The sequence below is a fragment of the Pelodiscus sinensis genome, chromosome 23 (genome assembly GCF_049634645.1).
Source record: "Pelodiscus sinensis isolate JC-2024 chromosome 23, ASM4963464v1, whole genome shotgun sequence".
Taxonomy (NCBI): Eukaryota; Metazoa; Chordata; order Testudines; family Trionychidae; genus Pelodiscus; species Pelodiscus sinensis.
Window position 1 is genome coordinate 8869608 of NC_134733.1, and position 26190 is coordinate 8895797.

At 44.6% G+C, this 26190-nt stretch overlaps 2 protein-coding genes across 4 annotated transcripts; both read left to right on the forward strand.

Moving 5' to 3' along the window:
- Positions 1-195: 195 nt before the first annotated feature.
- On the forward strand, positions 196-9577 carry LOC102445508 (arylacetamide deacetylase-like 4). Of its 3 annotated transcripts, none has more exons than XM_075906389.1 (5): positions 196-290; positions 1244-1317; positions 5901-6117; positions 6517-6576; positions 8519-9577. In XM_075906389.1, exons 1-5 carry the CDS (start codon positions 211-213, stop codon positions 9291-9293), a joined length of 1206 nt encoding a protein of 401 aa, XP_075762504.1. In that variant the 5' UTR covers positions 196-210; the 3' UTR covers positions 9294-9577. The 3 variants fall into 3 exon arrangements, with proteins under 3 accessions (XP_075762504.1, XP_075762506.1, XP_014431374.2); XM_075906391.1 differs by lacking the exon at positions 196-290 and adding an exon at positions 747-1112; XM_014575888.3 differs by lacking the exon at positions 196-290 and having other exon boundaries at positions 749-1317; positions 6513-6576.
- A 2330-nt stretch (positions 9578-11907) lies between these two features.
- On the forward strand, positions 11908-20791 carry CFAP107 (cilia and flagella associated protein 107). The gene is made up of 4 exons (XM_006127914.3): positions 11908-12191; positions 15254-15367; positions 17514-17691; positions 19595-20791. The coding sequence occupies exons 1-4, from the start codon at positions 12069-12071 to the stop codon at positions 19876-19878; spliced, it is 699 nt and encodes a 232-aa protein (XP_006127976.2). The 5' UTR covers positions 11908-12068; the 3' UTR covers positions 19879-20791.
- Positions 20792-26190: the final 5399 nt, after the last annotated feature.

Here is a 26190-nt window from a genome sequence, read left to right on the forward strand (position 1 = left end):
AGGGTCCAGATTTGGAATCCAATTTCTCATTTTCCTTTGTTAGGGGATGATCAAAGTTTACATCTGAAGTTTACATTTGTGTAGTGGAGAAGGGAGACGTGGTTAAATAATAGCTATTGGTTTTGGAGGGGCACAGGGAGGTGAGCAAAAAGGCCTTTAGATGTGGTCTCCAAGCTCTCCTACTACCGTTTCTTCCAGGAGCATGAGAGGATGCACAGAAAAGAAGGGCCCCAAGTCACTACAAGCGATGGGTCCAAGCCACCACATCAGAAGTCCCTCAAAATTCAGAGGTGTGTAGATCCTTGCACAGACCAGTAACCTAAGCTCCCCCCAAGAAAGCACATTGAGAGTATAAACACTGTGCCACAATCTCCGGACCAGTTATTGGAGTGGCTGCAATAGAAACGCACTGTGCAGCATGGGTGCTACTTAATAGGATGTGCGTGTCTCCCCTTGGCTTGCCCTGCTTTCTATGCTTTGCTTCCAAGAAACTGGCAAGAAATCTGGTGTTTCTCACCCCCGCTCTCCTGCAAATATGTTTAAACATGTGAGACAGCTGGGCACAAGGAGAACCAGTGCACTTTGAGACAAATAAATAGTAGGTGCAGACCCCATGCAGTACAGTACAGTACAGTACAGCCTTCACTACTGCAATTTTCGCTGTCTGCTGCTAAATGCATTTGCATACCACAAACTTGAACTTCAGGTTCATTACACAGACCTAGATAAATACCACCTATGAACAGGCTCTGACTCTGTTATGGAGACATGAGACTGAACTACAGACATAGGTTGCCATAGTCCACATCCTTTCTCCGTCCTGCAGTCAATGCAAGAGTCAGTGCAGTTTCTGCCTATTAACAGCTGGCAACTTGTACAATGTTTTGGAGTGTTCTGACGCCTCATTGGCAGAGCTGCTGGCGTACACAGAGCTGTGACACTCCTGGAGTTATTACAGTTCTGAGCTTGATGACTCTGCAGTATTTGCTAACTAACCCTGTGCAGCAGCTGTAACAGAGGAAGAGAAAAATTCACCCTAGTGCAGCCAGATTGCAGAGGTGCTCCAGAATCAGGAAGTAACAAATCAAAGAGCACTGAGGAATCAGGAGAAAGTCAGATCCCTGGCTACCTCGGCCTGAAATGGCGTTTGCTTATGTGCTGCTGGTGTTAGTCCTGGCAGTTTTCATTGCTGCTTTCATATTGTTAGTCGTGGGAACAATTTATTTTGATCTCTCCAACTCAGAAATCCCTCCTGGCGTGGACCAGCCTGTAAAGCTCCGACTGCTTCACAGCATTTTGATTGGAACAGCAGTTCTGGTGAGTTTACCTTGTCTGATATTAAGGATTCTGATGGGGGGGGTGGGTGCTTAGGTGAGGGAATAAATGTCGCTAAGCATAATGCAAATGCTGGACATGGGAGCCCTGCCAGCTGCATTTACTAGTGGGGAAGGCTTGATGCTATTTTTGTGCTTTCTGGCTGTACTTAGGAAATTGTTTTGTGACATCTCTGTCAGACTTTTTACCTTTGTACATGTACAGTCAGGTTCTGCTTGGCTCTTCAGGGGGTATCTAGCCATGTTGCCAACCCCAAAGGATTCAGAAATTATGAATCAGGCCGTAAAAATCCTGAGAATTTTTAAAATGTAAAGATGACAAATATTGGGCTGCTTTTATTTCCCGCCCAGATCCTGAGCCTGCAGGCTGCACTAGGGCCACGTTCACAATTCTGTCTGCAACCATGACAGCTAGAAACTTGAAGAGAGGCTGAGATTCTCCTGAAATCACAGAATGCCAGAAGCGGGGGCTCTGAGAAAACCACCGTGTGTTATCTCAGAGGGGTAGCCGTGCCAGTCCGTATCTGCAAAACCAAATCACAACTTCTCTTCGGGCAACGGGAGGAACCTTTCCTTGCTCCGGACTACACCCAGAGCTGGCCACAGGGCCAGGCAGAACTGCAGCCCCACCACTCTAGAGAGAGCAGTGTCACTCCAGCCCTACTCCCCCACGTGGCTCATGGAAGGGGGCAGGTGGGAGCCAGAGCCATGGCTCTGCCCCCTCTATGAGCTGGCCGGTTGTGTGGAGAGGGGTAAAATGCACCCTACAAAGAGGTATTGTAGCAGGCTTGCACCTTGTGCATGCTCAGCAGTGCGTGGAAGAGTCCTGTCTGCCAGAAGCCCTTTGCCTGCAAGCAGGGTTGGTGTTGGGTGGCGGAGGGGTAGCAAACAGGGCAGTTTCCTCATGCCACAGGGGGCCTCGAGTGATGGGCCCACGGCCTTGGGTGGTGGGGCTCAGATTTTGGCCAAACTCCAATGTGTGAGCAGGTAAGGGAGGTAGGGTGAGCCCCTCTCCTTACGCCACTCATTCCCACAGGCTTGTTCACCCTGGAAGACATTTTGTTGCCTGGGGTGATGAGGGAAGCAAAGGAGGGTCTTATACTTGACAGCAGGTTCCCTCTGACACCATACACGGCTTGTCTTGGCACAGTGATGGTTCTGCCCTGCCCCCGATGATGGCACAGAGGTGAGGGAATGCCAGCCTCCAGGGGTTGAATACCACCTTTGCTCTGCCAGCCACTCTGAGGAGAAGGGTGACACAGCAGCTGTATGAAGCTTTCAATGAGGTCTGTGAGGAGATTACCAAAATGCCTTCTGACGGACCCTCTGTGCTAGCAGCATCACACAGAGCTCAGACTCCTTTCTGCAATACTCCTGCTCCCGGAAAGCTACTTGAGAGCGTTCCCAATCACTTTACAGTCGCACCATCCACAGCCTGTGAGGGCGGCGAGTGACTCGCTTCTTCGGGGGTACAGAACATCTCCTCTACAGATGCTGAGTACTTCTCTGGCTCTGGGTCCCTCTCCCTCCTGAGCACTCAGCCACAACTTCCTCCTGGTTCAGTCCATTGCTGGATGCCCCTTGAGATCCTGAGGTAAACACGTGGGCTACGTCTGCATTGGCCCCTTTTCCGAAAGGGGCATGCTAATTTTACAGGTCGTAATAGGGAAATCTGCAGGGGATTTAAATATCCCCCGCGGCATTTAAATAAAAATGTCCGCCGCTTTTTTCCGGCTTTTAGAAAAGCCGGAAAAGAGCATCTACACTGGCCCTGATCCTCCGGAAGAAAGCCCTTTTCCGGAGGATCTCTTATTCCTACTTTGAAGGGCTTTTTTCCGGAGGATCGGGGCCAGTGTAGACACTCTTTTCCGGCTTTTCTAAAAGCCGGAAAAAAGCGGCGGACATTTTTATTTAAATGCTGCGGGGGATATTTAAATCCCCCGCGGATTTCCCTATTACGACCTGTAAAATTAGCATGCCCCTTTCGGAAAAGGGGCCAATGTAGACGTAGCTAGGGTCTTTTGTGCAAAGGTGAGGTCACCTCCAAGTATATCATCCAGATCCTTGGAGTACTGCAGGTCGCGGGCACAGCATCAGAGCAGAGGTTTCCTCCCCACACTTTGTGATAGGTGTTTCACAGCTCCTTCAGTCTGACCCTAAACTGCAGTGAATCCCAGTCCTGGTCCCTTTTGGTCATGCAACCAGAAATCTACCCATAGACATTGTAATTCCTACGGCTGGTGCACAGCTGAGACTGACCTTTCTCCTCTCCCCAAATGCTGAGGAGGTCCAGTACCTTGGCATGGCTCCAAGCCAGGGATCCCCTGATGTGTGGAGCAGGCACGGCCAGCTGGAAAGATGCGCTGAGAACAAACCACGGGTCACCGGGCAAACAGGAAGGAGACTTTCAAATTTCAAAAAGAACGCAAGGGTGGGTCTTGGTCACCTGAGCAGGGCAGTGGAGTTCGAACAGATGACCAGAGAGGCCAGACCAGGCCTTGTGGGAACAGTGCTGGAGGCCAGTGTAGACACTGCGAACGTTACAGCGCTGGGGGCTGATTTAAAGGGCAGTAACTTGCCAGTGTAGACCTTGGCCTTAGTCTCTCCCCTGAGCCCCTGCAGGTGTATGGTTGGCCATGCCTGCAGGCCGCATCAGGCTCACACGTGCTTTCCTGCTTGCTTCTGAAGGGACAATTCAGGAGCACTTCACCCATTCAGCAGCTGGTGGCAGCAATGAAAAGAAAGGAGGGAGAGGGTGAAAGAGCAGTGGAGGGCAGCTCCCAGGCAGAGGAACCTACGTCTATCCACTGCTCTCTAGCAGTAACCTCTCCACTGCGTGGCTTATGGGGAACTCTGCAGACAGCAAACCTTGGTGATTGGACACATTCCTGGTCCAGTCAAGATATGTGATAGTGATGGAATCACTTTAAATAGAAAGTGGCTGCATCACTCAGTGTATATTTAAATCCTGGTATTTAAACCCTTCCAATTACTTTAAAATAAAACAATACAAAGACATATTGGTTTCTCAGCTGGGACTATCCAGAGTTGCGATAGCCCCACCAGCATGTAATCCTATAACACAATTTCATGCTTACAATTCATGACAAGCATGTGATGAGTCACTCTGAATTTTTAACAACTGGGTTCTGGATTTTCCGGCTTCCCAAACTCGAAAATCCAGTTCTTTCTCTGTTGTTCACCACATACGTCTCCAAATTTCAGTTGTGTTGACGTATCCCCCCAGACTTCTTTCTAGTACCCTTAAGGGTACTTGTACCACTGCTTGAGAAACACTTTACTAAGACAACTTTTTTATGGGTGACCCTATGGTTCAGATGACTAATTGGCACTCATAGCAGAATGAACAAGGACTCAATAGCTTATGGCAACTGAATTCGCCAGTAAAGGGCATGGGACTAATGAAAAAGCCCGCACTTCAGAGGTTTGAGCAGAAAAGAGGCTGGAGTAAGAAAGCGGTACCATGGGGGTCTTTTATAGCTTCTGCCATGGAGATGGAAAACCATTGTTCCAGACCAAGCCCTCAGCACAGCTTATGGACAATTACAGGTAACGAGGAAGTATGGAATCACACTGGCAAGTCACATAAGTCACATGACGCACATTCAAGTTTGAGTATTTCCAGGAAAGCCCATTAGGTGCAGAGGGGTATCTTCCATGCTCCGTTGTGATTTAAGTGTTTCTTGATGGGCCATTCAAGTTGAATAGTCCCTTCACAATGTGCTGTCTCAATACCTTATGGATCTTATCAAAACGGCCGATCATTTGAAAAACAGGCACCCAGACAATAGCCATATCTTCAAATACAAAAATAATACTTGCATACAAATAGCATAATCATATTCAGCAAATCATAACCTTTCCATAGACACCCTACACGCCATATTTTGTGCAACACTTGTTGCAAATATATAACATCAGTTGCAACAAAGATCTCCATGGTCGTGTTTTCATAGACTCATAGAACACTAGAACTGGAAGGGACCTTGAGAGGTCATCGAGTCCAGTCCCCTGCCCTCGTTGCAGGACCCAGTACTGTCTAGACCATCTCTGTTAGACGTCTGTCTAACGTGCTCTTAAATATCTCCAGAGATGGAGATTCCACAACTTATTCCAGTGTTTATCCACCCTGACAGTTAGGAAGTTTTTCCTAATGTCCAGCCTAAATCTCCCTTGTTGCAGGTTAAGCCCATTGCTTCTTGTCCTGTCCTCAGAGGCTTGGGAGAACAATTTAACTCCCTCTTCCTTGTGACACCCTTTTAGATATCTGAAAACCGCTATCATGTCCTCGCTTGGTCTTCTCCTTTCCAAACAAGCCCAATTCTTTTAGTCTTCCTTCATAGGTCATGTTCTCTAGACCTTTAAGGCCTAATCAGCACAGAGTAGAGTAGAGTAGAGTAGAGTAGAGTAGAGATCATTTTAATCATATAATATCACAGAGAGCACAACTCACACCTACCAGGCAACCTATCTCACACACTTTCTTCATACTGGGGAGAATGGTGTTGTATTGATGCTAATCCTGGAGTCTTTCACTCTCAACAGGGGAAGATTTTGGAGAGGCTGGGCCTATGCAGTCAAGTTGGCTTTGTCCGCTATATGCGCCAGGGAAAGAAATTAGGAGAGGATCCCAAGCTCTTCATCAAGGACCTGCAGTTTGGGAGAGTGCCAGTGCGTCTTTACCAGCCTCGAGCACCTTCTGCTGGCCGAAGGAGAGGGGTCATCTACTTTCATGGAGGAGGCTGGATGTTTGGCAGCATTGGTAAGATATTTAACAGAAAAAAATTACGATGGAGAATTAAAGACAAAAACTCACTCTCTTTTTAGAAACCTCAAAGGGAAGTTGGTTTGGGCCTGAAATTTGGGGGGAGGTTTGAGGGTTGAGTCTTTACTACTGCATCACATATGCTGGCACGTTTTGACTATTCCAGACATCGGGGCAGCTGGAATGAAGTGTGAGACCATGATGAGCAAAGGCCATGAAGGGGACGAAGGGGACAAAATGAAAAATGAACTGGGGTCGGGGAGAAGAGTGGGAATTAGATGGGTGAAAGGAGAAAATTGTTATTTTCCTTAAATGTAGGGGCGAGATAACAGTGTATAGAACTGGATCTTCTTACAGTTCTGGCAAGACACCAATGAACATTTGTTTTCCAGATAGCTATGAAACTGTGTGCCGCTACATCGCTGGAGAAAGTGAATCGGTGGTTGTGTCCGTTGAGTAAGTGAGCTTCATCCAAGTCCTATTATATAGGAACTCATTGCTTGGCATTTTGATAGCCACTATAGAGCTGCATTGCATTTAGAGTGTCCCCCTTCTCAAAGAACTATATTTTCAAGAAACCAGGTGGCTCCGCAAGACACTCATGTTTGTTTATATGTTTTTGCAGCTTTTCATGGCTTTTGTGCTGAGCTAGACAGAATAGAGTGTTGTGTATGAGACGAGTTTGCTGTCTGCTGGAAAAAAAAATAGAAAAAAAATTAACAGATCCTTTTCATAAAAACAATCTGCCTTGCATCCCGTCATTAACAGAGTTCTCAGATATTGAGATACATCTTCATCTTAGTTTGTCTTCGGTCAAACTCCCATTGAAGCCTAGAGGTCAATGGGAATTTTGCCTGAGTAAGAAATAAATAAGAAATATATATATGTCCATACCACCAATAGTAAAAATATAGTTGTTTTAGAACTGTACTACTTAGAACAGGTAGGTATTGTCATTACAGGCATCAACCAAGACTGGGGTTGCATGATGCTGATCACTATATAAACACATAGTCAGAGTCTGTCTCTGGCCCAAAGACCTTACAATCTAAGGCTATGTCTAGACTGCAGGCTTCTTTCGAAAGAAGCTCTTTCGAAAGCATCTTTCGAAAGAGCCTCTTTCGAAAGATCGCGTCTAGACTGCAGGCGGATCTTTTGAAAGAGAAATCCGCTTTTTCGAAAGAGAGCACCCAGCGAGTCTGGATGCTCTCTTTCGAAGACGGCCTCTTTACACTGAAGAACGCCTTCTTTCGAAAGAGGAACTTTCGAAAGAAGGCGTTCTTCCTCGTGAAATGAGGTTTACCGCATCGAAAGAAAAGCCGCGTTCTTTCGAAATAATTTCGATAGAACGCGGCTTGAGTCTGGACGCAGGGGAAGTTTTTTCAGGAAAAGGCTACTTTTCCCGAAAAAACCCCTGAGTCTGGACACGGCCCAAGCAAATAATACAGACAAAACAAGTATAAGAGCATAAGAATATAAGAACGGCCATACTGGGTCAGATCAAAGGTCCATCTAGCCCAGTGATCTGTCTGCCGACAGTGGCCAATACCATATGCCCCATAGAGAGAGATTACAACACGTAATCCTCACATGATCCCTCCCCAGTCACTCAGGCTAGGGATACCATTCCTACCCATCCTGGCTACTAGCCATTGAAGGACCTAACATCTATGCATCTATCTAGCTCTTTTTTGAACCCTGTTAAAGTTCTAGCCTTCACTGCATCCTCTGGCAAGGAGTTCCACAGGTTGACTGTGTACTGGGTGAAGAAAATCTTCATTTTGTTTGTTTTAAACCTGCTGCCTATTAATTTCATTTGGTGACCCCTAGTTCTTATATTGTGGGATATTTTCCAGTGCCAGTATATCTTTTCCTTATTCACTTTTTCCATACCAGTCATGATTTTATAGACCTCTATCATATCCCCCCCCCCCTTAGTCTCCTCTTTTCTAAGCTGAAAAGTTCAAGTCTTTTTAATCTCTCTTAATTTGGGACCTGTTCCAAACCCCTAATAATTTTTTTTGCCCTTTTCTGAACCTTTTCCAATGCCAAAGTATATTCCAAAGTATAATTAATCTCCATTATACAGACAAGAAACAGTATTTTAAAAAATATTAAATGACTAAGTCAAGGTCCCACAGGGAATCTGTGGCAGAGCTGCAAATTCAATGCAGCTCTCCTCAGTTTCATTCTAACGCCTTTACCAGAAGACAATCCACAGCATTTTGCCCTGCTGGTAACAGTTTACCTGTGATTTGAAAATCTAGTAATGCTTGGAGGACAGGTGAATGTATATGAGGTAATATCGATGTCCATGGTTGCCAGATAACAGGAGGACTAAAAGTGGAGGAGTCTGTAGCAAATAAATGTCCAACAAATAATAATGATTTTTTTCCAGGTATCGTCTGGCTCCCGAGCACACGTACCCAGCACAGTATGAGGACTGTCTGGCTGCTTCCACACACTTTATGAAGATGGCAGAAGACTATGGAGTGGATCCTGCCTGTATTATCCTTGCGGGGGACAGTGCAGGAGGCAATCTTGCTGCTGCTGTTTGCCAAACCCTCGTGACTAGTGCAGACCTTCCGAAGGTACATGCTCAGCTCTTGATCTATCCATGCCTTCAGGCAATTGACTTCAATTTACCATCATATCAGCAAAACCGTGGAGTCCCCATCTTGTTTAGGGAACGTGCAGCTTTCTATGTTCTGCAGTACCTGACGGGTGATGCATCCTTTTTGGAAGATGTCCTGGAAGGTTCCCATCTTCCCGTAGACGTAAAATTGAAGTTTAGGAAATGGCTAAGCGCAGACAATATCCCCAAGGAATTTAAGGTCAGAGGGTACAAACCAAAGGTGCCCATCGGATGCTCCCTGGAGGTTTATGAGGCAGTTAAAGGTCTCTGTGAGCCATCCTTTTCCCCACTTTTAGCGGAGGAGGCTGTGGTTCACCAGCTCCCGGCGTCGTTCATCTTGACCTGTGAGTATGACGTGCTTAGGGATGATGGCCTGTTATACAAGAAGAGATTAGAAGACAGCGGTGTTCCGGTGACCTGGTACCACATTGAGAATGGATTCCATGGAGTCATAAGCCTGTTTGGTCATGGAGGGTTGTCATTTCCAGCTGGAAAAAAGGGACTGGACAGCATTGTAAGCTTTCTCAGAAGCTTATAAAAAAACAGCTTCTCAAATACTGGGTCTTCTGTTTCCTCTGGTCTCCATGTAGGCCCCAAAGTCTGGGAAGAGCTTTATAGGAACAGTATTTGATATCACATGATGGGCTGCTTTGACATGGTTTCCACTGCTGATGAAGTTCACAGGCTTGTGTGATGTCTCTTCTGTTGCTGGTTGGAGTGCTGATTGCACATCTACCTATTTGTAATGATTTCTTTGCATCATGCGGCAAGCTGGTGTCTTTCTAAATATCAGTAAATATTAAAGAATACTATTTGAACTGATTTTCTGGTTTGACCCATTGGATTCAATTAAGGCCTGGTTGCTGATCCTTTCATGGAGAGATATGGTGTGTGCGTGTGTGTTTTGCGTGCATGTGTGCATATACATGTGTGCAAATATTTGTGTAAGTAGGTACACACCACCTACAGCACAACATTATGATGCAAGGTCTGTGCACTGCAATACTTCTGGTAAGCGTCCAACTTGCATGCAGTTGCAGTAATTAAATCCTTTTTAAAGTACTTGGACTTTTGTGTTCTGCAAATTTACTATGGACCATGGAATATTTTTCACCGCAGTTCAGAATATTATTTGTATTACATTAAACAACGACTAACCAAACATCTTATGAACACATCTTTTACTTTTGCCCAGTGTAGTGCACTTTTAAATAGAGTAAAACATGAAAAAAGATAATTGTTGTCCATCTAATGTACCCACTAAAATCATGAGGCCATGAAGTAAATATCTTTGCTACATCCATCTAGAGAGACATCAGAGAGGTTTTTGCTCTTCTATTTAACAATACTCTACCAGGATAAACTTAATAAACAGCAAATGGTCCAATAGTCTGCCAGTTTTGAATAAGATCCAGTGTTGTATCAGTTTAATCTCATGTTCTGTTAAGGAACTAAAATCTTCTGTTACAGTGAAACATTCTTGATGATTTACGTGCATTGTTTTCTCTTTCACTTCTATGAGTCGAAGATGTTCCTCCTTATTGAAAAATTCTATATGATATATATCTTTGGTGGGAGCAGCCTAAAGAATTTAGTTCATTATATCCCTGATATCGAATTTTATAAGAAGGATACAAAAAACCGTCAAAAGGATTTTTTTTTTATTTCCAGAGTAATTTCTACAGAACCCTGCTTAATTTCTATAGCAACCCTAGTGGCTGCATCCTTATTAAATTCTATATGCATTCCTTAAAGCAATCCTCATTGCCCTATTCACATTTCCAATCCAGTAATTATGTCCTTCCTACTCCATCTATGTAAGCACTGTTGGACTACCTTTTTTTAGATTACCTCATGAGCAGTGTAAAGATCCAATCCTGCTCCCCTTGAAGTCAGAAACAAAATTCCATTTATCTTGAAACCAATCTGATAGCTTTCTTTGATAGGATAATAAGTCTTGTGGATAGGGAGAAGCAGTGAACATGGTATACTGAGACTTTAGCAAAGCATTTCATACGGCCTCACATGACATTCTTATCAATAAACTAGGGAAATACAACCTAGATGGGGCTACTATAAGGTGGGTGCATAACTGGCTGGATAATTGTTCTCAGAGAGTAGTTATTAATGGTTCCCAGTCATGCTAGAAGAGCATAACAGGTGGGGTTCTGCAGGGGTCTGTTTTGGGACTGGTTCTGTTCAAAAACTTCATCAACAATTTAGATATTGGCATAGAGAGGACGCTTATTAAGTTTGCAGATGATACCAAGCTAGGAGGGGTTGCAAGTGCTTTGGAGAATAGGGTCATAATTCAAAATGATCTGGACAAACTAGAGAAATGGTCTGAGGTAAATAGGATGAAGTTTAATAAGGAAAAATTCAAAGTATTCTACTTAGGAAAGAACAATCAGTTTCACACATACAAAATGGGAAGCGACTGTCTAGGAAGTGTACATAATGGATCACAAGCTAAATATGAGTCAACGGTGTGATGCTGTTGCAAAAAAAGCAAACATGATTCTGGGATGCATTAACAGGAGTGTTCTGAGCAAGACATGAGAAATCACTCTTCTGCTCTACTCAAGGAAGATGTGGAGAAATTGGAGAAGGTCCAGAGAAGAGCAACAAAAATGTTTAGAGCTCTAGAAAACATGACATGAGGGAAGACTGAAAGAATTGGGCTTGTTTAGTTTAGAAAAGAGAAGACATGATAGCAGTTTTCAAGTATCTAAAAGGGTGTTACAAAAAGGCGAGAGAAAAATTGTTCTCCTTGGCCTCTGATGATAAGACAACAAACAAAGGAGGGTTTGGTTGGACATTAGGAAAAATTTTCTAACTCTCAGGAAGCTTAAACACTGGACTAAATTGCCTTGGGAGGTTGTGGAATCTCCATCTCTGGAGATATTTAAGAGCAGATTAGATAGACATTTATCAGGGATGATCTTGATGGTGCTTGGTTCTGCCATGAGGGCAGGGGACTGGACGACCTCTCGAGGTCCTTTCCAGTTCTAGTGTTCTATGATTCAATGCTGCAGAAGCCTCTTTGTTGCTTAACAGGAGGATCCACTGTTGCTTAGAGAGTGTTTGCAACCATTGACAATCGCCATGGGGATAGCAAACAATGGAGATTCCAAGGCAGGGGAGTTCCACACATTAACTGCCTTGCTACACACACAATCAGAGGGACTCATAGATCTCGTTCTGCCTGGTCATCGCTGCATGAACGCAGAAGTCTCATTCACCTTCCAGAAGGGGAAGGGAAGGGCAGAGGAGTCACCAATTCTACAGGAGTGGAGGGGAAGAGGTGCTGCTGATGCTAAGAAGCATGCTTACATCTCCAAAGGATGTACAGGAATGGTATCTTCCCAGCTGGAAAATAAAACCGAAGTACTCTACAAAAGTGCTCGTTGGAAACTGGTTGGAAGAGAGGAAAAGGGTAAGAAGGGATAAAGAAAAGGGAAATATAGAAATATACCTGATGCTATGGAGTTAAGTAATCTTCAAACTTTAGAGGAGTTTGGATTCAAGTTGATCCCAGAAAAGGATCAAAGGTGGAACATTGGGTGTCTTGACCACAAAATTCACTGGCCTGCTTCCATTCATTCTGGTCAGGCTGAGGCACTCTTCCCAGTAAGCCAGTATTGAAGTAATGCCCAAGCATGAGACCATGGGTTAGTAGATACAGAGGTCCTTACAGACAACACATAAAGTGAAATTTTTGGGCCATTAACTATCCCAGGGTACTTCTCCCAAGACCACTTCCTTTTTAGTTAGTGTGTGTTTTGCCCTGCTGTATTTGTAGATAGCCAAATTAAGCATCACGATCCCCACTTATATCACTGTAAGCAAAGAGTATGGCTTCATCTAGACTGGCAAGTTTTTCCGCAAAAGCAGGTGCTTTTGCGCAAAAACTTGCCAGCTGTCTACACTGGCTGCTTGATTTTGCACAAAAGCACTGACGTTCTACTGTCCGAAATCAGTGCTTCTTGCGCAAATGCTTTGACGTTCCCGTTCGAGCAAAATCCCTTTTCCGAAATGTTTTTGCGCATGAGGGCTAGTGTAGACAGCTAAAAACTGTTTTGCGCAAAAAAGCCCTGATGACGAAAATGGTGATCGGGGCTTTCTTGCGCAAAACTGCGTTTAGATTGGCACGGATGCTTTTCCGCAAAAAGTGCTTTGCCAAAGGATCAATGCCCACAAAACAGATATTAGACAGGATCACAAAGAAAAAACAGTTTCTTGCCATTTGAACCAGAAAGGACATTGTCTCAACGACTTGATTACCTGCATCCTGCTTCAAAGACCTTTTCAGACCACACTTCAAAGAGAATCCTCTGAACTGTCATTCATGCTTAAATTCGACACTTTACCCTTAGGTTTAAACAACGACATTAATTATCTTACCCATTACAAAGATAGCTTCCCCAATTATCACCTCTAATATCGTTAGCTCACAGACATTTATCTTCCCCCCTCATCTCCCTTCTGTTCTGAAATTTGATTTGTCCTTTTCACGTGTTCATTTTTTTAATTGTATCCTTTGGTATATATGGTTGTGACAATTTTCTTCCACTATTTGATCTGAGGAAGTGGGTCTGGCCCACGAAAGCTCATCGCCTAATAAACCATCTTGTTAGTCTTTAAAGTGCTGCATAGTCCTGTGTTTTGTTCGTGCCAATCTAGACGCTCTTTTCCGCAAATGCGTTTCACGGAAAAACTTTTCCATTAAAAGCATTTGCGGAAAATCATGCCAGTCTAGATGTAGCCTATATGTTTACGGGGAGTGGTCCCCATACAAAAAACACTGAACTTTGAAAATCACTCCTGATGAAGAATGTTTTTGCTTAAGATCCAACAACTGGTTTGGTAGTTTCAGTGTGAATAATCACTATGTAAAATTAAAAAAAAAAAACCAACCAGTAGTCCTGTGGCACTCTAGAGTCTAACAAAAATATATGCAGAGTATCATGAGTTTTCGTGGGCAAAACCCACTTCTTCAGATGAGATGATCTTCAGGGGAAAAAAGTGGGGGGACCCTCAGGCTATGTCTAGACTGCAGGCTTCTTCCGCAAGAAGCTTTTTGCAGAAGAGATCTTCCGTAAAAACTTCTTGCGCAAGAGCACGTCCACACTACAAAAGTGCATCAGAAAAGCGATGCGTTTTTGCGCAAGAAAGCGTCCAGACTGCACGGATGCTCTCTCACAAGAGAGCTCTGATTGCTATTAACAAGAATGGCCACCAAGGCACCTGTACTTCTTTCTATAGGCTGTTTTTGTGCAAAAAAACCCTGTTTCCCATCCACACACACCTTTTTGCACAAGAGCTCTTGTGCAAAAAGGAGTTATTCCTCGTAGAAAGAGGAATACCTACACTGCAAAACCCCCTCTGTTCTGCCGATTCACTGTACATTTTCTTGCGCAAAAACGCACTTGAGGTGCAGACGCTCCGCGAGTTTTTGCGCAAAAATGGCCATTTTTGTGCAAAAGCTCGGCAGTGTAGACATAACCTCAGAATAAGATGGAAGAGAAGAAAGAAAAAAAATGACCTGCCAGTTGTAGCCCTGGTGCTAATGAGACTAACTGAGTGGGCTTCAAGTGTCCCATGCTTAGCTTTGGATGTCAATAGCATGCGGAATGTAAGGAAAGCTGATGTTAGAATATGTTAACCAGTTCAAATCTTTGTTCAGCCCAAGTGAGAAGGTGTCAAATTTTCATAAGAAAGTCAATTTCTCTCTCTCTCTCTCTCTCTCTCTCTCTCTCCCCCCCCTCTCTCTCCCCCCCTCTCTCTCTCTCCCCCAGAGGGTGCATCTAGATTACAGGGATTTTTCGAAAACAGTAGCCTTTTTTTGAAAAATCTTGACCTGCATCTAGACTGCTGCCACGTTCTTTCGACAGTAAATCGAAAGAATGCAGCAGTTTTTTCGACCATGGAAAACCTAGTTTTACAAAGAATAACGCCTATTTTTGAAAGTGCTCTTTCGACAAAAGGCGCTATGGAATGCAAACTGTGCTTTTTCGAAAGAGAGCATCCAGACTGCCTGAGTGCTCTCTTTTGAAAATGAGTCTGGCTTTTTTGGAAGTGATGGTTGTAGTCTAGATGCTCTTTTTCGAAAGAGGCTTTTACAAAAGATACTTTCGAAAAAGCCTCTTTCGAAAGAGGCTTGCAGTCTAGACATAGCCTCTGTCTCTCTTGTTAGCTTGTGAAATTCTGCTGTAGAAAAATGGCTACTTTTAAGTCCATTAATGAGTGCCCAGGCAGGTTGCAATGTTCACCTACTGGTTTCTCTGTGTTACCATTGCAAATATCTGATTTGTGTCCATTAATCCTTTGTCATAGAGACTGTCCAGTTTGGCCAATATACATCGCAGAGGGACATTGCTGGCACTTGATGGCACAGTTCACAGCAGAGGATGTGCAGTTGTATGAGCCTCTCATGTGGTGGCTTATGTGGTTAGGTCCTGTACACATAGCAAGTGTCTCCTTTTGGATCTCTTTTAGTTTATAAAAGATCTTGGGAAACCCAGCAACAGCGTCTATGGGACTGACTTTATTCACTTCCCTGACTGCAGAACAGATCAAACAGTGAGGAGATCCATTATGAAGAAACTTGATGTAAGTAAAAAAAATTATCTCAGGGCTTGATTGTACAGAGATTTAGTGCATGGCAAATGGAAGTGGGAATCCACAGTGCACCAGCCTGATGTAAGCTGAAAAGCCTCAAGGACTCTGTTCCCATGAAAGGCCTGTGGTATGCTTTTATCTGCTGTTTGAAACACCATAAGAACGGCTATGCTGGGTCAGCCCAAAGGTCCATCTAGCCCAGTATCCTGTCTTGCAACCATGGCCAATGCCAGGTGCCTCCAGAGGGAGGGAACAAAACAGGAATTCATCACATGATCCCTTTCCTATCATCCATTTTCAGCCTCCGACAAACAGAGGCTAGGGACACTATTCCTACCCATCCTGGCTATTAGCCATTAATGGATCTATCCTCCATGAATTATGTAGCTCTTTTTTGAACCTGTTAACTTTCTGGCCTTTACAACATCTTGTGGCAAGGAGTTCCATAGGTTGACTAGAGGGCTGTCCATTTACACCCCGGCTTGCTGTGCACTAAGGGTATGTCTAGACCAGTGGGTTCTCAACCGTGGGCCATATGGCTTCCCAAGGGCCACACCCTACCTCTAGGGGGCCACATGGAAAAAATGGAACATTAGGTAAATTATGTACCTTTTTTTCCAACTAACAGGGGCTATGAGCGGGGCCACAGAGGTAAACGAGGCTCAGAAGGGGGCCATGAGCAAAAAAAGGTTGAGAAACACTGGTCTAGACTACATGGCTCCATTGACGGAGCCATGTAAACTAGTTTACCCGACATAGTCAATGAAGCGGGATTTAAATAATCCCCCCTTCCTTAAAATAAAAATGGCCACCACACTGTGCCGACAATCAGCTGATCCGGCACAGCGCAGCAGTCTAGACGTGGATCAGTCGACAAGGGAAATCTTTGTCAACCGCTCCCTTATGTCTCATGAAACGAGGTTTACAGGCGCAGTCGACAAAGGCTTCCCTTGTCGACCGATCCGCATTTAGACTGCCGCGCTGTGCCGGATTATCGGCACAGCGCGGCGGCCATTTTTATTTTAATGAAGCGGGGATTATTTAAATCCCCGCTTCATTGACTATGTTGGGTAAACTAGTTTACTCTGTCGACGCTGCCATGTAGTTTAGACACACCCTAAGTGGCTACATCCACAAGACCTCAGATTGAATAGGGTAAATGTCAGCAATCAGAACAGGCGCGTACAGGTTGTATCTCCCTAGTCCTGCATGCTTGGGACTGGCCTGGCCCTTCTGCTGCTGCCAACTATGGGGCTCTGCTCCAGTGGCAGAAGAGGAGCTGTTATTGACCAAGCAGGGACTTGGGGGCGGGGAGGAAACACTTTTAGGAAGAGGCATGGTGGCTGCAGAGCCCACTGCCCAGGTGCACTTCTGGCCCAGTCCAGATTATAGAGGTCCAACCTGCATTAAATTTAAGATTGAAATCCTGCCCAGATGTGTGTGTGTCCACATATCCAGGAGAAGTGATAGTGACCAAGTGAAGGCCCCCAGCGCCATCCTGCATGCTGGCTTGCCAAAAAGGGACAACACACATCCCATAGTGTTTCTTGTTGCTTCCCCCAGTTCCTGTTGTTATCCCCAGCATGTGTGCAGGGGGGATAGGACATACTCCCTAAGGAGGGCACCCCCCCCACACACAGTGTTTGGAGCAGTTCTCACGCTGCCGCATCACAGAAGTGCTTATGCAAGAGGCTCTCTGTGTCTTCTTCTCGCCAAGACGCACCCACGTGAAACAGGGAAGGATTGCGCACAAAATGGAACCCAGACACTCCTAAATGTTTGGATTCTCCCCAAACACCACCTTCTCTTTCTGCAAAATCCCTCCATCCTCAGACCCTTTGATTATTTCCTCCACATATGTGCCTCTGGGTGTTCTCACCTGTAGTAAATACTTACATAGCATATGAGGATCAGGGTTTTTTAAAAAAAGTGGAATACGCCTTTGCTCTTGCAAATGCCGGAATGCAGGTTGTGTGCAAAGCTGCTAAATATGCACGAGGGCAAGAGCAGGGGTGTATTGGGGATTGAGGTCTGACCCATTTTTGTCAGAGGTGCAATCTGACCTAAAAGTTTCCAGCACCTTTGAAATGCTCTGCCCGGGTATATGCAATACGGTTTCCTGCCCCTCTCTTTACAGGGCCTGCCAAAGCAGCACCTGTTAACGCATCATGAAGAACCGAGTAACCGAAATTTAGTCAATCAGTATGACGATCATTACAACAGACATGGCTATAATCCTGCATTGCCTCCGGTCCGCAGATGGAATCGACATAAGCTAGCCTGGCTGCCAGAGAAATCAGATTTCCCTATTTTCGGTACTTTTTTAGTATTATCCTGGTTGTCACTCCCAGGGAAACAGTGTGGGCTAGCGGTCATCTTGCTCCTCCAAATGGCTTGCTGTATCCCTTAGGCTGGTCACTCTGTGCCTTAGCTTTCCCATCTGTAAAATGGAAAATAATAATAATATGTACAGGCAGTCCCCGGGTTACATGGATCCGACTTACATCGGATCCCTACTTACAAACGGGGTGAGGCAACCCCGCACTAGCTGCTTTTCCCCCTAGCAGACCAGGGAGACGCGCAGCTAGCGCCGGACCCAGCAGACCAGGGAGACGCGGAGCGGCTTTTCTCAGCAGACACCTCAGCTTGAGAATAAAGGACTGAGGGAAGTGAGGTGTGGGAGAATAAAACTGAGCTCTGGGGAAATGTTTGGCTAGAGTTTCCCCTACAATATGTACCAGTTCCAACTTACATACAAATTCAACTTAAGAACAAACCTTCAGTCCCTATCTTGTACGTAACCCGGGGACTGCCTGTATTCACCACAGAGGAGAGCAGTAAAGTTTAATTAATGGGCCTCCCATGGGCAACAGTACAACTCCCAATGAAAACAATCTACCTGCTAGAAGAATCTGACCTATTGTTTGTAAGATTCTTTGAAGACTGGAAGTGCCTCAGACTGAGTACTGTTATGAACAGATAAGATAAGATGGGCTTTCTGTTCATTTCCCATTGCATAAGCATAAAGTCATCAAAGTCTTATCAAGCGGTTAGAAAAATCAGGAAATTCCTGAATTTGGGGGCTGAAGTACCCCGGCTTCATTCTGAGTTTAAGTGCTTAGCATTGAATAGGCACCTGCTTAATACACTTGTATTCTCCAGGCAATGTTTTCAAAAGTCTCTAAGGACATGTCTACCCTCTGGGGAAGATTGATCTTCTGCAGTTTGATTTAGTGGGTCTGGTTAAGACCCTCTAAATTGAAATCAGAGGACACTACCATCAGCTGCTGGTACTCCTGCATCTGTGATGAGTAATGGAACCTGATGGGAGCATTTGCTTCATTGGCCTTCCTCTGTGAGGATGGCAGGGAGACTTCAATCAAGGTACGTTGACCCCAGCTATGTAATTAATGTAGCTGGAGTTGCATATCTTGATTCAACCTTTCCCCTTTAGTGTAGACCTGGCCTAAGTGACTCAAATGCTTACACGCCATTTTGATGTAGGAATGGGCATTAGGTGGTTACATACTTTTGAGGCTCTGGACCTTAGAAGCCTAAGTCTCATTAAGTGTCACTTTGTCTCCTAAGTCAGCTAGGAGCTTTAGAAAATGTTATCCATATTCTTGTAAATAGGTTCAGTTACCCAAAAATATTGTGAACTATGGATTTAAATGTTAACTGCAATTCCACTAACTTCTCTATGTAGGAGAGGGTGTGCATGTATACCACTGCTCTCTACTGGATGGGCTTGCAACTGCTCACCTGTGTGTCATAGTTCCTACGCTGTCGACACTTAGCAGTGCTCCTCCTTCCAGTCGAGGAGGAAAAGTCTCTGGATTTAGAGGAAGAGGGTCTGCATTGTGTCTTTGCTGTTGTCACAAAATTCTGAATTTACCCCAGGTGTCCTATGTAATAGAAAAGCCTAGCGAATTTGTTTCTACCACTATAGAATCATAGAACACTAGAACTGGAAGAGACCTTGAGAGGTCTTCAAGTCCAGTTCCCTGCCTTCACAATAGGACCAAGAACTATCTAGATCATCCCTGATAGATGTCTGTTTAACCTGCTCTTAAATATCTCCAGTGATGGAGATTCTACAACCTCCCTAGGCAGTTTATTCCAGTGTTTAACCACCCTGACAGGCAGGAAGTTTTTCCTAATGTCCAACCTAAACCTCCCTTGCTGCAATTTATGACATTTAATCATTTTCTGTTCCAGAACCACCCACCAACTATGGCCTTTTTGAGCAACTAATGAAAAAATGGACCCAAAAAGAGGCTGGAGTGATGAACAGTGTTTACACTGTTTCTTATAAAAAGCCCCCAGTTTCTGCTTTTGCCGTACGTCGACGTCCGGTCACAAATTACCACCTATCCCCCTGCGATGGGCAGCGTCTTCCCCACAACCTCAGTGCAAGTCTGGAATGTGATGGAGCACCAGCATGCCATCAAGCTCCCGAGCAGCCCATCAGAGACACGGTGGCCCTGGGTGCCGCACTGTAGAGTGCTTATTGCAACACTCTGACTTCTATTCAAATACAGCATGTTGCCCAAACACCAAGACTATTTTGGTCCATGTGCTATTGGCAGAAATAGGAATTAGGTTATATAAATGGAGTGCTGCCTATTGGTTGGAGAAAAGCACGGGACTGTAGGGCGATTGGGTGACATTCCCAGCTCTGACTTTGACCAATGGCAACATCTCAAGGTGGACTTTGTTTCCCACTTGAATCTGACACCCGCGTGATCTTCCTGTGCTGCTGTGAATGGCTCAGAATTCACCTTCTTGCATCACCTGGGTCTACCCAATTACAACAGTCACCGTCATGCACTGTCTCTACTGAGCAAGTGACCTTATCCAAGGGGTGACTGTGCCTCTCCCTGGTGGAAGAAACAGTAGGATACATATTCCATATATGATGAGGCTACCTTATATATTTGCACACATTACATATGAAGACACTTCTATTCGGGTGAATATACAACATGAGTGCAATAGACAAAATATATGCTACTTCCATGACATCCACCTATTTAACATACTTTTGTTTTATCTGTGGGGGTGGGCAAAACTTAGCTGGAGAATGTTCAATAATTACTTTGAAATCCTCATCCCGAAAGGTACATACATGCAAAAAGATCAAAACACAGGAATCGACAGGCTAGTGAGATGTTGGGGGGATTTGATTATGCTCAAATCGGTTTGCAATTTCTAGTGAGTTTGACTCATGCTTAGCAGGAATTCTTCTCAGTTGTTAATGGTGGAGTAAAATGATTTGGGCAGATAACATGTTGTCTTTCAGGATACATGGGATTTGACTAACCTTTCGTCAGATCTGTTTTGATTACATTTTGTACAGCCCTTTACACCATGAATTCAAATTGATCGATTAAAGCCAGATTGCCCCCTTGCAAACGCACAGCTACACAATTACTTGTGTAAATAAGTGCTTGCCAATGTGAGTAAAGGTGAAAATCTAATTCTAAGTCATGCCCATCGCCCCATTGTCAAGTAAGGTGCTACTCATTCTAAACAAAGTGTGCAGAATCTGTCAGCTCTGGAGTGCCCCCTTTCAGCTGGTGTCTCGCCCGCTGTTACCTCTTTTTCTGCACCTCAGTGTTATGTAGGGTTGCCAGATATTTAAACAAAACAAAAACAAAACAAAACAAAATCCCACCCCAAACATGGCAGGAAAAAGATTGGTGGAGCAATAAGAAACGAACAAAACAGGGGACCAAACTTGTAGAGCAAAAAAAAAAAAAAAAAAGTCACTGCACCTTTAAATATTCCCTGTTCTCCCCTGCCCCCACTAGACGTGGCAGGGGGAGAATGTCCCCACCCGTCTTCCATCCAAGAAAAACAGAAATAATGGACATTTTATATGCCCTGCTGCAGTGCCCCCACACTCAGGGGTCCTCCCCCTCTGTAAACCCCTCACTCCCTATACCCACCTTGTCTCAGTGACCCCCTGCCAGTCTTCATTGAGCTCCTGTCACAGGGGCAAATTGCAGTCTGAAATGGCCTCTCATCATTGGCAAAGGGGTGTAGACCTGCTGCCTTTGCCAACCCTGGCTGCCTTTCTGCAGCCCTAGAAGTGTCAGGCCTTGCTTCAGGCCCTGCAGCCTGGGAGCTTGCCTGGTCGGAGCTTCCCCAGCCTTTCCCCAGCCCTGCTCTAATCCAGGAAGCCTGGAGTGTCCCTGGCACCTTAGGTCCCCCTGCTCCCCAACTGAAGCAAGAATGAGTCTGAGTCTTTCCTTCCTCCAGGAGCCTTTATTTATACTGCCCTCATCTGGGTCCTAATTGGCTAATACCTAATTGGCTCCACAGCTCCACCCCTCCAACCATCTCCCAGAGCTGAGTTTTTACCCTTAAAGGGCCAGTGTGGGACAGATGCCCCATCACAGTGTCTCTAAACTGATTTACACAGTTCATATAAATTGTGTGCATGTAGGTTTTTGTTTGTTTGCATAAAAAGAAACTGAGTCACTTTTTAAAAGCAAAAATAAATCAATGCTTCCAGCTCTGTTTTCACAGGCAACAAAAACAAATTTGACAATAAGGAGAAAACCAGAGAGGGAGGAAAAAGCTTTCTCCTTTAAAAGGTGATACTTTAAGTATGTTTTAGTAATTGGCTGTATGGAAATTTCAATATCAATAACTTCACTGACATGACAAACTATATCAGTATTGTAATAAACTCAGGCATGGACAGGTTTCACAAGGATAATAATTTCATATAGTGTGTGTCCATTTCTCGCTACTGCTCATCTAAGATTAGAGGGCTGGCTGTTACAGATTGTGAAATAAATATTTAATAATGAGAATGAGAATAAGAATAATTAATGGGGCTGTTTTATTTTACTGGAATATTTTTAAAGCAGGTTTGCATGGGTACATCTACATTGCACCATTATTTTGGAATAACTAGCATTATTCCGAAATAACAAAGTGAGCATCTACACAGTTATTCCATTATTTTGAAATAGTGAACAGATTATTTTTGTAAACCTCATTCCATGAGGAATAACGCCTATTTTGAAATAGATATTTTGAAACAGGGCATGTACAGACACTCCACTACTGCTATTTCGAAATAGCCCTGCACCAGGGCCATTTTAAGTTATTCCTCCTCAGTGCTTCCTGGGACTCTAAATTGAAATAGCACGTCTATATTAGGGAAGCCTGACTCGGACTACTTTTGAGGCTTCTCTGCAGTGTAGACGCTTTATTTTGAAATAAACTATTTCCGAATAATTATTCCAGAATAGTTTATTTCAAAATAAGACTGCAGTGTAGATGTACCCTATGTGTGCATGTTTTTCCCCATTTAATTTTTACTTTTACCTTAAAAATAGGCCTATATAGCAAAATCCTAATCCAGGTTTCGAAACCATAGGCTACTTCTAGACCACCTCATCTTGAGCAAGAAAATATGCAAATGGGGTGAAGCGGTGAATATCGTTGCACCTCATTTGCACATTTAATGAGCCGCCATTTTTACACAAGGGGCTTTTGCACAAAAAGGAGCCATCTACTCAACTCCTTTTTGCTCAAAAGCCCCCTCTTGTGCAAGAGCCATTCTGCCTGAAAAAAGTTTCAGAGCGGCTCTTGCGCAAGAGGGTTTTTTTGCGCAAAAGCTCCTTGCGCAAAATGGCGGCTCATTAAGTATGCAAATGAGGTGTGACAATATTCACCACGTTGCCTCATTTGCATATTTTCTTGTGCAAGAGGGGACAATCTAGACATAGCCTCAGAGTTTAGGGATACTGGATTGGCCCTATATAGAAAAGTAGGTCAGCTACACCATTAGAATCAGGGTCCAAATTTGGAATCCAACTTCTCATTTTCCTTTGTTAGAGAATGATCAAGGTTTACATCTGAAGTTTACATTTGTGTAGTGGGGGAGGGAGACGTGGTTAAATAATAGCTATTGGTTTTGGAGGGGCACAGGGAGGTGAGCAAAAAGGCCTTTAGATGTGGTCTCCAAGCTCTCCTACTACCATTTCTTCCAGGAGCATGAGGGGATGCACAGAAAAGAAGGGCCCCAAGTCACTACAAGCGATGGGTCCAAGCCACCACATCAGAAGTCCCTCAAAATTCAGAGGTGTGTAGATCCTGGCACAGACCAATGGCCTAAGCTCCCCCCAAGAAAGCACATTGAGTGTATAAACACACTGTGCCACAGTCTCCAGACCAGTTATTGGAGTGGCTGCAATAGAAACGCACTGTGCAGCATGGGTGCTCCTTATAGGACGTGCGTGTCTCTCCTTGGCTTGCCCTGCTTTCTGTGCTTCGCTTCCAAGAAACTGGCAAGAAATCTGGTGTTTCTCACCCCCGCTCTCCTGCAAATATTTAAACATGTGAGACAGCTGGGCACAAGGAGAACCAAGGTTGCTCTCAGTACAATATGCAAGCAAACCTTTATGTGCCCTTGGCTTTAGCTTACTAAATGTCCCATGACATGCAGAGATAAGCTGCGGAGTAAGTCATGTTGCCTGGCCTTCAGTTAACACACACCGTAAACCTAAAAGACATAACGCGCAGAGGCCTGTACACTGCTACACAGGCACCTTGCTTCTGTTTTCAGTTGCCGGTAAGTCTGGGAATGAGCTGCAGGCAGACGAATGATATAATCCAAACTCTTGTCATTCCACAGATACACATTTAAATCACATTTGCCCCTGAGGACAGACCTTAGCCCAGGGGTGGGCAATAATTTTTGCAAGAGGGCCATTTGAATTTTGGTACATGGCTACGGGCTGGCTTCACCCTCTGGAAGGGGCGGAGCCTGGGGTGGCAGGTGTGGGACTGGGGACTATCGCCCCATTCCCCATGTTGTTTGTGGCTGGAGACTTTGAATTAAAAACACAGCAAAGGACTCGCAGCTCATGTCTTTACCACTACTGCATTGCCTGGCAGCCGCCCAGGGTTGCTGCAGCTATTTAAAGGGCTCACAGCTCTGGCCCTGCCAGAAATTTGGTGGCATGGGCAACAGGATATAAATAGGAAGCAGCCAGATATAGTCCACGGGCCGGGTCAAAGTGTTAGCCGGGCCAGATCTGGCCTCCAGGCCAAATCTTGCCCAGCCCTGACTTATTCCATGCTCAGGTTCAGTTCAGACACAAGCTGCTGTCTAACTGGGACCCACCAATGAATTAGCAACGTGAAATGCTAGAATAAGCTTTTAAATAAAGCCAGCTACCTGTCTTGAACCCATCCATTAGGGTTGCCAATCAATTATTTACCCATCCTTCCATGCTAAGGTATCCTATCTCTGGAGGACCTCATTTATTACATTGGGGTTTTTTTGCCATTGCTATCATACACTGCAAAAATCAAATAGCCCACTGGAGAGGTATATGGTACACTAACATATTTTAAATGCAGTTGTAGTACCTAAAAGTGACTGAATGGATTTTATGAATTTTCTCTATTAAACCTGGCCTAGTGGAGTCTGATGTACTACTTCCTGTGGGTCTCCCCATGGACCTCAGTGGTGATTGGATCATGTCTCTTCTGGATAGCGCTCCTAAAATCTCACTCCGTATGGTGTACATGGAACCACCAGTGTTAGGGAGTTGCGTACGACAAACACAGGGCAGCTGTATGACAACACTAAGGAGAAGAACACCTGTCCACACCACCCATTGCATTGTTTTATTAAATAAAGAAAATTGATCTGATGTAGCTTAAGTACTTGCCTCAATTCATTTTTTTTTCTTCATTTAACTCATTGTTCTGGGGTGGGGGTGGGGATGAGGGGTGCAGTGTGCAGGCTGCCCTGTGGAGAAAGGGCAACGCCAGCCCTCTCTCACCACAGCAGCTTGGGGCCAGGGGAGAAGTGCCTCTCTATGGCAACTGCAGCGGGCACCACTGGGAGAGGGATACATGTCCCCCAGCTAGGGGACAGAAACACAAACAGATAAACTCCCTGAAAAAATAATAGATAGTTGTCCCTTTCTCCATCCCTGTCCCCTGCTGGCCCAATGGTGTTATATCTGTCCTAGTCCCTGTCTCTGGCCCCTTGCTACTCCTTGTGGTCATTCTACAGTATAACTGTCCCTCCTCTCAGACCCTCCCCCCTTTCCATTTTATGAGAAACAATTGAATGCCAGGCATATTCCATTGTCCTGGCACAACCAAAGCCCTACCCAGCTTTAAGTTATCATAACAGGAAGCTGCATACCAAATTTGGTGGTCCTAGTTCTTACCGTTTAGGAAGAGTTCTGGAACAAATGGACTCAGAGGTAGACAGACAGATAGATAGATGCCCATTTCTAAAATAGGCAGTAAGAAGATATATATGAGCCTCACTATTTCCCTTTGAATTTCAGCATGAGGTTTGAATTGATATCCTAAATGAGATGAAAAAAATCTCCACATTTCAAGAAAAATGTGGAGAAATTAGAGAGGGTCCAGAGAAGAGCAACACAATGATTAAAGGTCTAGAGAACATGATCTATGAGGGAAGACTGAAAGAACTGGGTTTGTTTAGTTTCGAAAAGAGAAAGCTGAGAGGGGACATGACAACAGTTTTCAAGTACCTAAAAGGGTGTTACAAAGAGAAGGGAGAAAATTATTCTCCTTGACCCTTGATGATAGAACAAGAAGCAATGGGCTTAAACTGCAGCAGGGGAGGTTTAGGTTGAACATTAGGAAAATCTTCCTGTCAGGGTGGTTAAACATTGAAATAAATTGCCTAGGGAGGTTGTGGAATCTCCATCATTGGAGACATTTAAAAACAGGTTAGATAGACATCTATCAGGGATGATCTAGATAGTGCTTGGTCCTGTCATGAAGGCAGGGGACTGGAC

Bases quoted from the DNA above. Each gene is read 5' to 3' on its own strand.
- CFAP107 (XM_006127914.3), top strand. From the start codon at position 12,069: ATGCTAAGAAGCATGCTTACATCTCCAAAGGATGTACAGGAATGGTAT. The intron at 15,368-17,513 runs GTAAGTAAAAAA...CTCTCTTTACAG, and splicing joins CCATTATGAAGAAACTTGAT to GGCCTGCCAAAGCAGCACCT. The intron at 17,692-19,594 runs GTACTTTTTTAG...TTTCTGTTCCAG, and splicing joins ATCAGATTTCCCTATTTTCG to AACCACCCACCAACTATGGC.
- LOC102445508 (XM_014575888.3), top strand. From the start codon at position 1,141: ATGGCGTTTGCTTATGTGCTGCTGGTGTTAGTCCTGGCAGTTTTCATT. The intron at 1,318-5,900 runs GTGAGTTTACCT...CACTCTCAACAG, and splicing joins TGATTGGAACAGCAGTTCTG to GGGAAGATTTTGGAGAGGCT. The intron at 6,118-6,512 runs GTAAGATATTTA...TTTGTTTTCCAG, and splicing joins CTGGATGTTTGGCAGCATTG to ATAGCTATGAAACTGTGTGC.